Source organism: Juglans regia, chromosome 6 (assembly GCF_001411555.2).
Source record: "Juglans regia cultivar Chandler chromosome 6, Walnut 2.0, whole genome shotgun sequence".
NCBI classification, from domain to species: domain Eukaryota; kingdom Viridiplantae; phylum Streptophyta; class Magnoliopsida; order Fagales; family Juglandaceae; genus Juglans; species Juglans regia.
Window position 1 is genome coordinate 17,712,049 of NC_049906.1, and position 15,626 is coordinate 17,727,674.

The 15,626-nt window shown below is 37.1% G+C and overlaps 1 protein-coding gene across 1 annotated transcript; it reads left to right on the top strand.

Moving 5' to 3' along the window:
• The first annotated feature begins 1,754 nt into the window (after positions 1–1,754).
• Positions 1,755–9,419, top strand: LOC108979987 (pimeloyl-[acyl-carrier protein] methyl ester esterase-like). The gene is made up of 4 exons (XM_018950791.2): positions 1,755–2,493; positions 8,306–8,401; positions 8,562–8,629; positions 9,055–9,419. The coding sequence occupies exons 1-4, from the start codon at positions 1,849–1,851 to the stop codon at positions 9,170–9,172; spliced, it is 927 nt and encodes a 308-aa protein (XP_018806336.2). The 5' UTR covers positions 1,755–1,848; the 3' UTR covers positions 9,173–9,419.
• The last annotated feature ends 6,207 nt before the right edge of the window (positions 9,420–15,626 follow it).

Sequence of the window (15,626 nt, forward strand, 5' to 3'; positions counted from 1 at the left end):
TTGTTTTTTGTATTTTGTTTAAAAGTTTGAGAAAGTTGTAATAATTAGGTAATGATTATATGAAAAAATTAAAAATCTGAAATTAAAAAGTATTTTATATTTGAGTTATATTTAAAAATGAAATTATAAAAAATTCTAAAATGAAATGATATGAATCTCACTTCTCAAACATGGTCTTAATCTAAAAAAGTCTTCAAGGGTTGTTTTTACACCCCCAATGCCACATGACGAGAAACAATAGAGGATAAAAAGATTGATTACTAGGCATATGGAGTTGAGCTAAAGATCCATGCCCCAAACATGAGCAAGTCACAAAACTTGACCGGGAAATCCATATTTGTAAAATTCATGTGCCAAACCCGTTTAGATAGTGAAATAAGTTGAGATAATTTGTGAATAATAGTGAGATTATAAGTTAAAATTATATGAGATAAGAATGTTTCATCTCACATCTGTATCCAAACAGGTTAAAATGAACGACAAAATAAAAAGAATCCTATCGCGTGACATAAATTCATCAACAAAAATACAATTCATATAAGAAAAAAGGAACATATCTTAGATTTAAAAATAATAATAAATAAAAAATCTAACAGATCAAATAATGGTTGGTGAGTTAATCGAAGAACATAATCATGTATAAGTGTCAACAATGTAAGCAGGCGATCATACCAAGCTGTGAACAACTAAATAGCCTCAATGGTGGTTTAGAAAATCACAATAAAGAACGAGAGGGTTTGGTGAGGACCAAAAGTGAGTGGGTTACCATCATCCACACAAAGAAACCAACTTTCCAACTACACCATTTACTTCCAAACTTCCCAATGATATCAACACTCCCATCAAAAATCGAATGCGCACTCATCATTAATTAATTACGCCAACCATCTTAGAGACTGTTAGCTGGACGTATCCATCCACTATTTTACATACGAGTAATGCTACCCTCGATATTTGGGTAATTTTTTTTACGCTCTTTTATGATAAAATCTATTATATATATATATATATATATATATATATATAAAGAGTTTATGTAAGATTTGTATATTTAAGATTTATTATAGAAAGATTTTATTCATCATCTCTAAAAAAATTTATGAGCTTAACTTATCTCATCATCATCTTTGTTGTCCAGAGTAATTCGTTCAACTTAACCGATAGGTAAAATGTGTATCTTTTTTAATTTTTCTTTTAATATTTTTTTAATATTTTTAAAAATAAAAAAAATATCAATACATTTAAAATTATTTTTTTTAATAACTAAATAAAAATAAATAAAAAAATTACTTAAAACGTCAAACTAGGTGGGTAAAGAAATTTTTTCTATTAAAAAAATGAATACTCATATGACTCATCATTCGTGTACCTAACACTTTATTAGGAAAAAAATAACACTTTATTAGGGTAAAACTAGGCATCATTAATATCTCCTAAAATTTGTGTTAAAACTTTTTACACTTTCAATATCAGTTTTTTTCGTCTTTTGGGTTTTTTAAATTTCACTATTCCTAAATTCTAATTCCAATATATTTTCTTCTTTTTTAATTCCACGCTCTTATTAAAGTTGAATAAACAAAATTTATTTAATTAAATAATTTAGATGAGATGTGATGAAATATTTTATTAAAAATTAAATAAAATATTATTTTTATTTTTAAATTTAAAAAAATTAAACTATTTATTATATTTTATATAAAATTTAAAATAATTATAATAATTATATAAAATAACAGGAAATGAGATAGGTTACGTGAAATACTTCTTATCTCCAAAATTACATCGGTTGAACACAAAAAACTTCATATATCTCCGAAAATTACATCCTCCCCAGCTACGTACGGCGCAATGCTTCCTCAGTTACTCAGCCCAGCCTACTTATATGGCGGTTACCTCCGCCGCGCTTTCATCTCTTCAGGACTCTCGTCCCAGACAATCGGCATCGACGGCGAAACCACAATTCACTTCTGGGGTCCCAGGACTCCCAAAACCGACCAGACTCAGAACAGCACCCAGAAACCCTCCCTGGTTTTGATCCACGGGTTTGGTCCAATGGCGCTCTGGCAGTGGCGCCAACAGGTCCAGTTCTTCTGCCATCACTTCGACGTCTACGTCCCCGACCTAGTCTTCTTCGGTGGTTCCACGACCGGTTCCTCGGAGAGAAGCGAGATCTTTCAGGCGGTTTCGGTGGGAAAACTGCTGGAGAGGTTGGGGGTACAGAGGTTTTACGTGGTGGGAACGAGCTATGGTGGGATTGTGGCGTATCACATGGCGAGGATGTGGCCGGAGAAAGTGGAAAAGGTTGTGATTGCAAGCTCTGGAGTTAATATGAGACGAAGAGACAACGAGGCCTTGTTGAAAAGGGCCAATTTGGAGAAGATTGAGGAACTTATGTTGCCGGCCACGGCGGAGCAGTTACGAACGTTGCTTTCATTGTCCGTCTCAAAGCGTTTCCACCTGTTGCCGGACTTTTTCCTCAGCGACTTTGTGCACGTAAGATTTTTGTCTCATCTTCTTCCTCCGCCCCTCCCCTTTTTAAATTGATATAATTGATTAGATTGTAAAATAATTTTTATAATAAAATAAATATAATAAATTATATAAAAATATGTCAATTTATAAAATTATTTTTAAGTAATTATTTTATGGCTGTAACACTCTTTTCTTTTTGAATAATAATAAAAAAAATAATAACTTTTTTGGGTTGCTTTTATAGGAATATTTTTGAAAGAAAATTCTACTAATTATAGAGTATTATACTCTTATCATGCTACTCATTAATTTTTAATTTTTTAAAAAAAAAAAAAATATATATATATATATATATATATAAAATAATCTAAAGGTGATAAAAATATACATTTTACCTAATATGATAAAAATTGGATGAGAGAATGACTTGTAAAATATATAGTAAGACCAAAGGAATAAACATCATGATCAGATGGGATAAATATAGATAAACATGTCCATTAATTTGTTTATGTGATACTGCTATCATATAACAATAAAATAATTTTAATACAACTAAAAAAAATTAGCAGATTATATAATAGTGGTTTAAAAATTTTGTTTCTATATTTTTAATAACTTTTGTATGAACTTCTAGATGAACATGATGATAGAATATGTCCAGTACTTTTATAATGATTCAAACTGTTTTCCATTTGATTTTATTTGAAGAAATCATATATACATACATTTTATATATCATGTATTTTTCTTTGTGAAAAAAGTTGAGCTCACCTTCTAAGTGATTGTAATAATGAGAGAAAGAGAGACACATAAAATAAACCTTATAATATTTATTTATTGAACATTTAATGTTCTCCAAAGATTTTACGCGAACAACCGTAAATGTCTTAGTTTATAATTTATTTATGTATTTGTATCTCCTAGTTCCAAACTAGATAGATCTTCTTCCTTGTTAGTAAATGAAACTATAACCCATTATCATGCATGTTTCCCTAAGTCTAATTAATAAAAAGGATAGAGAATTAAACCAAAGATTAATTCAGTAGAAGCAAATATATTTATATACCAAGTGTTGGAACAGTTCCCGCCGGTTAGTAACATTTGTTTGACCACCATCTTAATCCTGTAACGGATTTGATGAAGTGTCAGGTAATCTTATGGTGGGGGAAGTCTCCGACACTTAAATCAAAGGGAAAAGCTTCTTTGCCCACTACTTTGACTGGAGGTCAAAATTTTTTATTTTTTTTTTTACGTAGTGATTAAGGAAGTGATTTTAAATATATCAATGTATGTTTTTATATTTTAAAAATATTTAAATATATTAAAAAATATGAAAAGAAAAATGAGAAAAAAATAAAAACACTCATTGAGTCATTTTACCTGTCAGTTAAGTTGAGCGGACTACTCTGGATGGCAGAATAGCTCGACTCTAAATCAAATCAGTGTAAGATGAATCCAAAGTGTGTGATTTTAGCTTCTAGCCTCTAGGGCCTAGGGATATACCGTATATATAGAGGTGCGTTGAGATTTTGGCAGGAAGTGTTTCCCCTTTTTGCAGATTATGGAGTAATTGGAAAATGAGATGGATGGAGAAATTTATGAATAGTAATGAAATTGAATAAAAATATTATAAAATTAAAGTAATATTAAAATATAATTTTTTAATTTTATATTTGTTTTGAGATTTGAAAAAGTTGATCTTTTTTATTTTGTTTACAAGTTTGAAAATTTTGTAATGATCAACTAATGATTAGATAAATATGTTGAATATTTGAAATTAAAAAGTGTTTGTATTTTAGTGATATTTAAAAATGAGATGATATCAGATTAGATAAGATAGAAGGAGATGAGATGAAATCTCTTTCAAACAACCCCTTAATGTAGGTCACTTAGAGAGTTTCATTTAATGTGGAACGATTTGGCGTGGCTTGCAAGTAACTAAGGCTATGTTAGGAAACAAATTCACTTTAATTCATTTAAAACTAATAATTGATAGGATTCACTATTTTTTCAACTTCTCATAAAAAAATTAAATTCATCTCAATTTACTTAATACATTTAAATACATATCTCAACCTATTTACATTCAAACATATCTCAATGAAACTCATAAAATATTACTATTCACAAATCAACTCAAATCATCTGAGATAATTTCAGCATCCAAACGCAGCCTAAGTTCCTTAAGATTAATCGCTTGCCCTTTTTGCTTGTTAGATTTCCCATCAATTGGGCTCATTCTTGGCTTCCTCCCCTTTCATCACCCATTTCTTATGATCTGTTGCCATTCCTTGCTCCTTTCTCATGGAATGTGTGTTGCTGTCGTGTTTCTCAGCCCGAACAACTCCACTGGGGCCCAGTTTCTACCACCTACTACTAGAGAGAAATGAGAGTTTCGAAATAGTGGGGGTACCTCCGATGCTAAAGTCAATGTGATTTCCTTATGAGAATTATGAATTGAAGTATCAAAGTGTCTGAACTCCTCCCTGGTTAAGGGAAGGGGTATATATACCTAGTCAGGGCGATCATCAGGAAGGAGATAGTGGATGTGCCGTTCCGTACTGGGGCCGTTTGTCCCTGCCATCTCCATGTTGCGCAGCAGACTTGCCAGGCTCGATCGTGGCTGCTACTGACACCCTAAAAGGCACATCATGGTGTGCCCGTTTCCATCCCATTAAATGCGGCGTGGCCCCAGTTAGGTGCGTCCATCCCTTAGGCTTGTCCAGATGTCAGGGTCTAGGAATAAGGACTGCCCCTTGAATGTCGGCCTGCAGTGGTGTTAGGCAATTCTGCCTTCCATCCTCTGGCCAACGCGTGTCGCCTGACTGCTTCCCCTCCTGGGCCCCTTTGGCCAATCTGGTTCGGCCCAACCCTTGTCCTCGAGCCCTAGAATTGTTTGGGCCTTGTGGCTCGAGCCTACTCTTCCTGGCCAGGACGAATAGAGTGATTGCCCCCATTGGTTGGACAATGTCACCCGTGAAGCTCTTAAGCGACATCGAGGCCAGGCGTAATCGGTCCGATTGATTCCCATCCTGACAAAAGCTTCCTAGAATAGGATGTATGTCGAACTGTAGTTATCGATGAGGACTCTACGGGTGTTAAAGTTGGCGATCTATGTGGTAACTACCAATGCGTCGTCATGGGGGTGGAGGATGCCCTCCTCATCCTTCTCACTGAAGGTTATCATTGTTCCCCTGGTCTGCTTCATTGTGCCAGTCACAACCCTTCTTGTTGTGAACACTTCCTCATATCAAGCCCTTCGGGCGTGTGCCCTCCAAGCCGACGAGGTGGGGCCTCCTCCCCCGTATCCTCGCACAATCATGCGGATCTCACCCACCGGACTCTTGGATGACCGCCCTCGCGTCATTACCGTCTGTCCATCGTCTACCACCTGGTCATGTAGACCCTCCAAACGACTCCCTTCTTCACTTCAAGGTGTAGGAGTCTTTAGTACTGTGCCAGTCCGTCAGGTGGTAGGCGCAGTACTTGCAGCTCTCCTAGCTCCTCTGTGGCTCCTTCTGAAGGCTTGGGGCACGATCATCTTCAACGGCTAGGCTCACATGAGCATGGGGCTAGTCGCACGCCCGAAGCCGACGCTTCACCCTTTCTGTCCAACAACCTTTTTGTCTGCTTGCTCTAGTTTGGTTCTCTGGGGAATCGTCAATGCCCTGAGGGTGTCTTCGGCATTAATGAAGTCGTCGACTTGGTCCATAAACTCCCTTAGTGTTGTGGGGGTTCTCCGGGCTATCTCGGTCATGAATGGGTTCCAAGGCCAGATTCCCCCCAGAAGGGCGACTAGGATGATCTTCTCATCCTGGTCGTTCGTGGTCATGCGCTCCCAATTGAACCAGGAGAGGTATAACTTCAAGCTTTCATTGTCCCGCTGCTTCACTGGAGGTAGGCAACCGGACACCTCCTCTTCCGACTCTCCATGAACCGCGTCAAGAAGAGATGGGCCAGCTTGGCGAAGCTGTCTATAGTATCGGGCGGCAAGGATCCAAACCGCCCTTGCCGCCCCCTTTAGTGTGAACGTGAATGCTCTACACGCGATTTCTACTAGGAACCTGTGCAGAGTCATGTGAGCTTTGAACGTTTCCAAGTGCTCCAAGGGGTCCTTGGACCCGTCGTACGTGTCTACTTGCAAAACTTTGAATCTCGGTGGGTGAGGAACCACCATGACTTCGGTGCTATACGGCAGGTCTGTGCTAGTGAGCAACTAGTCCACCGAGGACGACGTGCATATCCGTTTGTCCATTTCAACATATTTATCATCGAGCTCCTGGAGCTCGAGGTGCATTTTGTGCCTTTCTTCTTCCGCTGCGGCCTCTGGGATCTGTCATGATTTGGCATGCTTGCTGGGCTCATCTCCCTCCAATTCCCTTTCGATTCTCCGCAGAGCGATATTCTCCTGGCAAAGAACCGCTACTTCTTCCATGAGTTTTCGTATGGTTTCACCCATCTTGTTGGCCCTTGTTTTCATTGTTTTGAATTGTTCGTCTTCTCATCGTGATGCTTGGGAACGTGTGGTTGCCGGCATACGAATGACATGTTATTATAAGAAAAAAGATTCCATAAACGGCACCATTGTTGATGTTGTGTTTTGCAACCCGAGCAACTCCATGGGGGCCCAGTTCGTCCACCTTCTACTAGAGAGAAATGAGAGCTTCGGGGTGGTGAGGGGCACCTCTGATGCTAAAATTAGTGTGATTTCCTTATGAGAATTATGAATTGAAGTGTCAAAGTGTTTGAACGCCTCCCCTGGCTAAGAGATGGGGTATATATACCTGGTCGCGGCGATCCTCAGAAAGGAGATGGTGGGTGTGTTGCTCCGTACTGGGGCTGGGTGTTTCTGCCATCTCCTTGTTGCGCAGCAGACTTGCCAAGCTTGATCGTGGCTGCTACTGACACCTCATGAGGCACGTTGTGGTGTGCCCAGCCTCGGGATTCATTAAATGTGGCATGACTCCTTACTGTGGCGTGCGTGTTTCTATCCCATTAAATGCGGCGTGGCCCCAGTCAAGTGCGTCCATCCCTTAGGCCTGTCCAAACGCCGAGGTCCAGGGACAAGGACTACCTTTGAATGTCGGCCTAAAGTGGTGTCAGACAATTTCGCCTTCCATCCTCTGGCCAGCGTGTGTTGCCCGACTGCATACCCTCCTGGCCCCCCTGGGATGACCTGGTCTGGGCCAGCCCTTGTCCTTTGGCCCTGAAACTGTTCGGGCCTTGTGGGCCAGGCCTACTCCCCCTGGCCCGGCACTGGGGATTACTCCCCTCACAGAATGCATCACATAAATGCTTGGGGAAGTGCATCACATAAACGCTTGGTTTACATACATATAATAAAAGAAATTTTAATTTTATAAAATGATGTGAGTTTATATGACACGTTAAATTATAAGGTATATTTTATTATAAAATAAATAAGTTATTTTATATGACACGTTAAAGTATAAAGTATATTTTATTATAAAATAAATAAGATATATTGCTTGCAAGACTTCGCCCGCACTTCTGTAAAAACAAATACGACATCTTTTATTTGAAAATATAAGACCCTTGTTTGGTAATCTTTTCTTGGATTACTTTGATATGGTTAATGAGTTCTAAGGTCCACATAGTTAAGAGGCAAAAGCCACGTAGGCCCATGCAAGTAGCTAGGCCTTGCAAATGGGAGACGAAGGTAAGGGTGATAGAAATTCCGACAACCATGAAAGCAATTAAATTATAAGAAATAAAACTGGACATTCCAGCTCCAGTGTTTACCTCGGTACGGAGCTCTCTACTATTTGTTTTTATTTTTTTAACAATAGATGGTTTCATATGGATGCAGAAATTGTACTCCCAAAACAGGAAGGAAAAGATGGAACTCCTGAAGGGACTAACGCTTGGAAGAGATGACAAAGCAAACATTTCTCCTCTCTTGCAGGTTCCATTTACTTTATAATGAACACAAAACATTGCACACTTCATGGTAGAAAGTTGTTTCAAGTATTGCATTTTTTATGCACTGCATGCTTGTATTTGGAACATCATTCTTGTCTCACACTCACTAGAATGAATCATTTGTATTTTCTTTTGCGCTGTAGGAGGTATTGATTGTATGGGGAGACTGCGACAAGATATTTCCCTCAGAGATGGCAACCGAGCTAAAAGTGTATGTTCTTATTCCTTTCCCCACTACAAGAAAAACGAGTATTTGTGACGGATTATTTGTGATGATAGTGACTATTTGCAACGAAAACACTCATTTTAACAAGAAATAGTCATTTTCGCAAGAAATAGTTGACCACAAATAAGCAGTTTTTTTGTAGTGGATCCTTCCGTAAACCAATAATACACTTAAAGTTCCAACTCTTACTTTTTTATGCTAAAAGATGCTTCTGCTTTTGAGTAGAGCAATTATTAAACAAGATGATGTCTTGAATAGTATACCAACTTTCCATATTATGCATGTCTAGCACATGCAATTTCAGGCAATTTATCACCCAAATAATATGTTTAGAACTTAAAGCAATGCCAGTCTTTGGGGGTATCGCCAACAAAAATGAGTTTCTGAGACTTTTTGATTGCATGTTATAGGCTTCTTGGGGGAAAGACAAGATTAGAAGTGATAAAGAACACATCACATGTTCCCCAGATCGAGTGTCCAGGACAGTTCAACAACGTTATCAGATGTTTCTTAACTGGGTCCTCATAATTATCTCGATTGTTATCTATTTAAAAATTCAATGTTAGATGTCAATAGACTATGACATAATGGATTTTATGCGTAATTCATGTTTTTGCTATATGTATTAAATCTGTTTGTGATATTCATTGAGTTTTGATTTTTCATTTTGTTTTCCATGTAAGTATTACATGTCAGATTTTTCATCTGAACTAGTGATGAATGTGGGTTCCCTTGATTAATTCTCAAAAGCTTCCACTATTTTGGAGCTAATGCATCAACCATATGAAAGTTTTCAAATATCTAACCTAAATTCCATTAATTTTAAGGTGTCATTTGAATTTGAAAATGAGTTGAGATGATTTAAGATGACTTGAAATGAGTTCTGAATAGTAGTGAGATGAGTTGAAATGAATTATAAATAGTAGTGAGATGAGTTATAAATAGTAGTGAGATGAGTTGAGATAATTTATAAATAGTTGTAATTTGTTTATGAATTGATATGGTTTTAACTTTATATTAATGTTATTTATAAATACATTCATAAAGAAGTAATAATAAATTATAAATTACCCAGTTACTTTTTTTTTTCTTTTTATTGAAGTGAATAATAATATTTTTTGGATTACAATAGTCTTTTCTAATGAAATTTTGTTGTAAAATACAAAAAATTTACATAATAATAATAATGATTTATTCAAAAATGATTTTAAATTGTTTGCAAAAAAAGGTTAAATAATACTAATATATATAAAATAATTTTTTACAAATAATTGTGCTTAAATTCGTTTCCCATATTCAAGCAGTAATGCTCATTTTGCCTATCTATAGTTTTCAATTATAGTCATTGATAATCAATTAGGAAAATAACATCATTAAATTATAAAATCAATTCTTGTAAATTTTAGTACGATAAAATTTACATATCTACCAATCATTTATGAAACTAAATTTACGTATATAGCTTATAATATTAGCAACTATATTTTCTAAATAAATTTGCTACAAACTTCCTCATCTATATGGATTAGTAATATATTGCCAGACCAAAATCAAATTTGTAATACATTTGAATCTCTAACTACACCCTTATATTGATAATAATGTCAATATTTATCAATATAAGTCAATGACCACTCCTAGCTTCCCACATACGAATGGCAATGTCATCCCTAATTGCAGCCATACTTCGGGCTGATTCAACGGTCATGTCAGGATGATGTCCTGAAGCTATGGTGTCACTATATGCACGACCGCTTGCACTGAGCTCCATATTTCTCCACTCCTCGAACAACCAGTCATTCGGGGTCGTCATTCTAATAAAATTGTGTAACGTACAACATGCAATGATCAGATCCCTTTGCCTCCCAACTTTATAACCAGGCATGAGTCTTAAAATTCTAAATCGTGATTTCAAGACCCCAAATGTACGTTCTATTACGTTACGAATGCATAAATGACGATGATTAAAATAATCTTTATACCCCCTAAATCCCCGCTGACCCTGACGGTCACTTCTATGATATCTCTCTCTAGGGTAGAGGGCATAAATCCTCGAGTACATGGGTACGCCGAATCGACTAGATAATAATGACATGTCAACCATTAACATTCTGACATAATCAGGCCCCAAGCAACGAATCCCACAGATTTAACAACAGCAGATATAAAGATCCAAAATTTTTCAGACAAAAATAATTATATAATATTAAATATTTACTATTGAGAGGCATTGGAAATGCGTTGCGGCCCTGACTCAATGCATCGATGAATACACGTGCATCATGCGAGCTTCCCTCTCAACCAGTGTACAGGAATGTGAACTTCATGTCCAAGTCACATACACACAATACGTTTTGGACAACTTTGCCATGCCGGTTGCGATGTGCCTCGCGCATCTCTGCAGGTACAATGGTGTCGATCATGGTCCCATCAATTGCACCAATGCATCCCTGCAAACGAAGAACCGGATGATACATATGATTCCATACGGTTCAAATAATTTACAAAACAATGACCCAATATAATCAGAATTATAATTTATTATCTACCATAAACAACTTACCTCAAACCAAGGATAATTTCTTGGATTGCCTGCAATTGTTGGGTGCACCCCGGATTTGCGAGTTGGGTAAATAAGATGTGTCCCGAGCCTACACAGGGCCTGCATAACGTTCCTTACGTGGGCATTAACAGTTTCCGTTGAATGTTGAAATCGCTGCCCCACAATCCGTTGTTCGTCTCCAGCCGCCATTACCGATGTGAACATGCCTATTTGTTCCTCGACGGTCTGCCATTTTCTAGTATCCTTCAAAAAACTATTTGAACGTAACAAGCTGCATAATGCGCGAAAGGCATCAACCTCCATTCGGAAGAACTCGCGACAATTCCTTAGATTCTCATTCAAAACTTCCAAAATATATTGATGTCCCCGTAATCCGATATTGTGTTGTGGCTGTCTAAGATGTTGTTGTGCTTGTCTACCAGCCCTCACAAGAAATGCAAGTGTCTCAAGATCATCAGTTGCAAGGTCATCTTTACTACTATCAGTCCAACCCACATTAGGGAACATGTCATCTGCATCTCGATTCACGTTCATCGAGTAGCTTCCTGCTAACCAATTCCCATGGTGCACAGTGGGTTAATTCGTACATTTTATCTTTACCACAGTTGTAAATAATCTCTCTCAAGTTAATAAAATAATCATGCATTACGATAACCATATAATAATTAAACATAATCCAATATAATCAGACATAATCCGAACAGAGCCTTAAACTCGCCATAATCCGTCCCCATTTCGATGACATTACAACAAATCAAACAGACAACCCACATTGGAAAAGTAGTAGTATATAAACTCATCAAAGGAAAACAAATGGTCTCATGAAAAATAAAGTGCAGCATCCAAGGACAAGAAAAACTGTCGCATATCTGGGTTTAGTAACTACTTAATTGCACGAACAAGTTGGGATGGCTCCAACCTCGGGGAAAGCTCGCTGAGCAACGTCGCACAATGATTAATCGGATCATAATCCTCATTGGTCCCATCACTAGGCTGTGACTCTTTGCTGCGCTTCGATGATTCCACAGCTTCCCGATCCTCATATCGCTTACTCCTCGCTCTCTGCGTCAGTTTCACCTCCTCCACGGCCTCAGAAAGCTGCACCTCAAAATCGCTCTTCTTTTTTATCTTCGGCCTACGTGATGATTGTGTCACTGCATCGACTGAAGGTGACCCGATCCCCATCAAGTCAATAAAGTCATCATTGTCAATGGGCAATCCATGTCAATGGCCAAATGCGGGAGGGTGTCGAGCTCGCATCTCCTCATCCAGGCGTCGCTCCTCGTCGCTATCTGCGGGCAGCTGTGTTGATGCGTGTTGCATAGTCCCGTATGCAACTGAAGCGCCAAATATGGTGCACAACTCCTCGTACTTTGGGCAGCCAAAAGTATGAAACCTTCTCCATTTCGATTTAACCTAACAATTACAGAAGAAACATACCCTGTTAATAATCAGACATCGAGTGCTCAAACGTACTGTTTGGTGCAATAAAGATGGTTAATAAGTATAATTTTACCCTAATGGCATTTTCCCAGCACTCGTCGCTCACGACTACTGTCTTTGTGTCGGGATCCCAACCCATACCAGTTTGGCTCAAAAAATCGGTAAACAAGCGCTGCATCCCCTTCAACCTCGTCAATTTTCCACGGACCTGGTTCGCGTCAAACACTTTCTTCCCAACAGCGGTGAGTCGCTGTGCATAAACTCCATGCTCTCTAAACGTAATATTTCCGCCCTTTAATCTACCTTGAAGGGCGTCCTGGGAGAGCATGTCGATGAATATCTCCTCCATGGCATCGCCCCAAAGCACATGATCCCGGCTTGTGTCTTCCGGGTCATCCATTTCAAATAGCTAAAATGGTAATATAAGACAAAAAAAAAAAAAAAAAGGTTTTTCATGTCAACTATGCTACGTTATATGCGTTAATATGAGTAATGACCCGGAATTAAAAATGAGCCATACCTGTTGATACGGCTGATGTCTAGCAGATGAGCATAAGGAGTATCGCTATGGGAACATGGATGACGGAAGTTTATTAATCCCCATATATATTTGTTATATATAAGTACACAACAGTAGTAGGGGAAAAACAAAAATCAAAACACCCCACTACCACATTCAACCACATGCGTACCACAATAACAACCCCAGAAACATAACATTAATAAATACACTGGGCCATGATTTATGAGTTGTGGAGATAATCAAAGTACATACGGCACCAAGTAGCCACCTCCCAAAAATAAAATAAATAAAAAAACTGATAGCACCATAGTGGCTTCAAGAATTAAAAGAGCAAATCCCACAGGTTTAAAACAATGGGTATCTCCCAAACAAGAAAATAAAATAAAAACTGATAGCACCATAGTGGCTTCAAAAATGAAAATTTACAAATCCCACAGGTATCTCCCTTTATAATGGGTATCTCCCAAACAATAATAATAAAATAAAAACTGATAGCAGCATAGTGGCTTCAAGAGTTAAAAGGAAAAACCCCACAGGTTCAAAACAATGGGTATTTAACCACAGGTTCAGATGGTGGTTCCAGTGCACATTCTGTGGATGCCAATTTTGTAGATTTATCTATCAATACTTCAAAAAGAAGTTGTAGATCAGATACCACTTCATTTTCTCAAGCTACTGGCCATTTTGCCTAGCTCTAATTTTGTAGATTTATCTAGTCCGTTATCTTCTGATCTGGGGAGTAGTTTGGATACAATACATGACAGAACACTGAATGCAGAGGAATTTCCTATGTGGGAGTGTGGAACATGCAATGAGTTATTGAATGCTGTAAGTGTCCTAATGCATAAATTCTTTCATCTATTCAATTTTTTATGGACTTTTTTTTGTTTGTATGTCCAGGATATGGAATTAGCATTTTCGTTTAAATTTACTTTCTTGATACTTTTGTAAGCCTGTAAGGTTAATTCATTTCGTGCAGTCAAGTTTTATCTCACTCGTAATAGTTAGAACAGGTTTATTAGGAAATGTATTCATCAATTATTAGGAAAGCTAATAGAAATTAACATAGGCTTTGATAATTGCAGATTTTTTGGTTATATTATTTTTGACTTGTGCATAAAAATAAGAATTTAAACAGATGCTTGTAAAATGAGTGAGTACTATAGATACTATATTATATTGAAGAGAATGAAACTTTTTTTTTTATATAAGTATATTGAAGAGAAGGAAACTTATTGCGATGAACCAGTTGAAATGTCTGGTTTCATTGTGTCTGAGGACTGTAGTTACTAGCAGACATTTTCTTTTTCTTTCCTGGGAGTTGTACCCAGAACTGAAAGGCTGAAAGGTCCTTTCCGCCTTCTGGTGTGAAACCTGAAACCTATAAACATGTTGGGTTTCGTATTTTTGAAACCCAGGTTGCCTTCCTACTTCTTAGTATAACACTAACAAGTATTTTGCATGTGAATGTTTTGAGTGAGCTCTGTAGCACTCAAAAGCGAAAAGATGTTCATACAAACTACAAAGTCTGGTCCTGTAAATTTTGTACACTAGAAAATAGTGTGAAGTTGGAGAAATGTTGTGCCTGTGGTCAGTGGAGATACTCACACGGAGCACCAGTGTCCATCTAAGCACGGAATCTTGGCATTTGAGGGGTACCTTTTAATTGGCCAACAATGAACAATCTTCCAACATGGGTATTTTTTTTTGACCAAGTTAAAGTAAAAACAGTAATTTTGCACGTCTACTTTTTGGTCAAGTTGTTATGGCCATTTTCTTGTGTCCATGTCTTTATTGTCAAGGATCGTATGGCTGTTGTGTAAAATGTTCATATATTGAGAATGAGCACTATGTAAACTTTAGATAGATAGTAAGTTGCTATAAGTTGCTAGGTGAAGGAAAAATATGTAATTTGTAGGAAAAAAGATCATTTCAACACAGAAAAATGTTATATTTTATGTATGATACCATAAATAAATATAAAAAAAACACTATATAAACATAATTCAATATGCTTAAAGCACATCAAGGTAGTGACAAATTATAAATTATAAACCATGATTCTCTCTTCAATGGAGACTTACAGTCCAAAAACCACTAGGGGATAAACTTTTTGGATACAATCTTATTGTACAAGTTCAATATGTGGGGAAAAAAGACTTGTTCAAGTGTCCTGGAGAGTTGGAATAGAGCTCCAGTATCTTCTTTAAATCTTAAATTTGTATAAGCTCATGTGAATCAAATAAAGTTTAGGAATGCTACTAAAATGAAAGTGCATGATACATCCCAAAGATGTGTTAAGTTTGTTTTGCTTCAGGTCCCAAAAATGGGGGAAAAATAAAAGGAGAAGGCGCATCCACTAAAATTTGTGACTAAGGAAACTTTTCGATTCATCTAATCTAAGGATAACATGCTTTCTGTGAAATTCATATTAATCTCGGTCAATAACCACA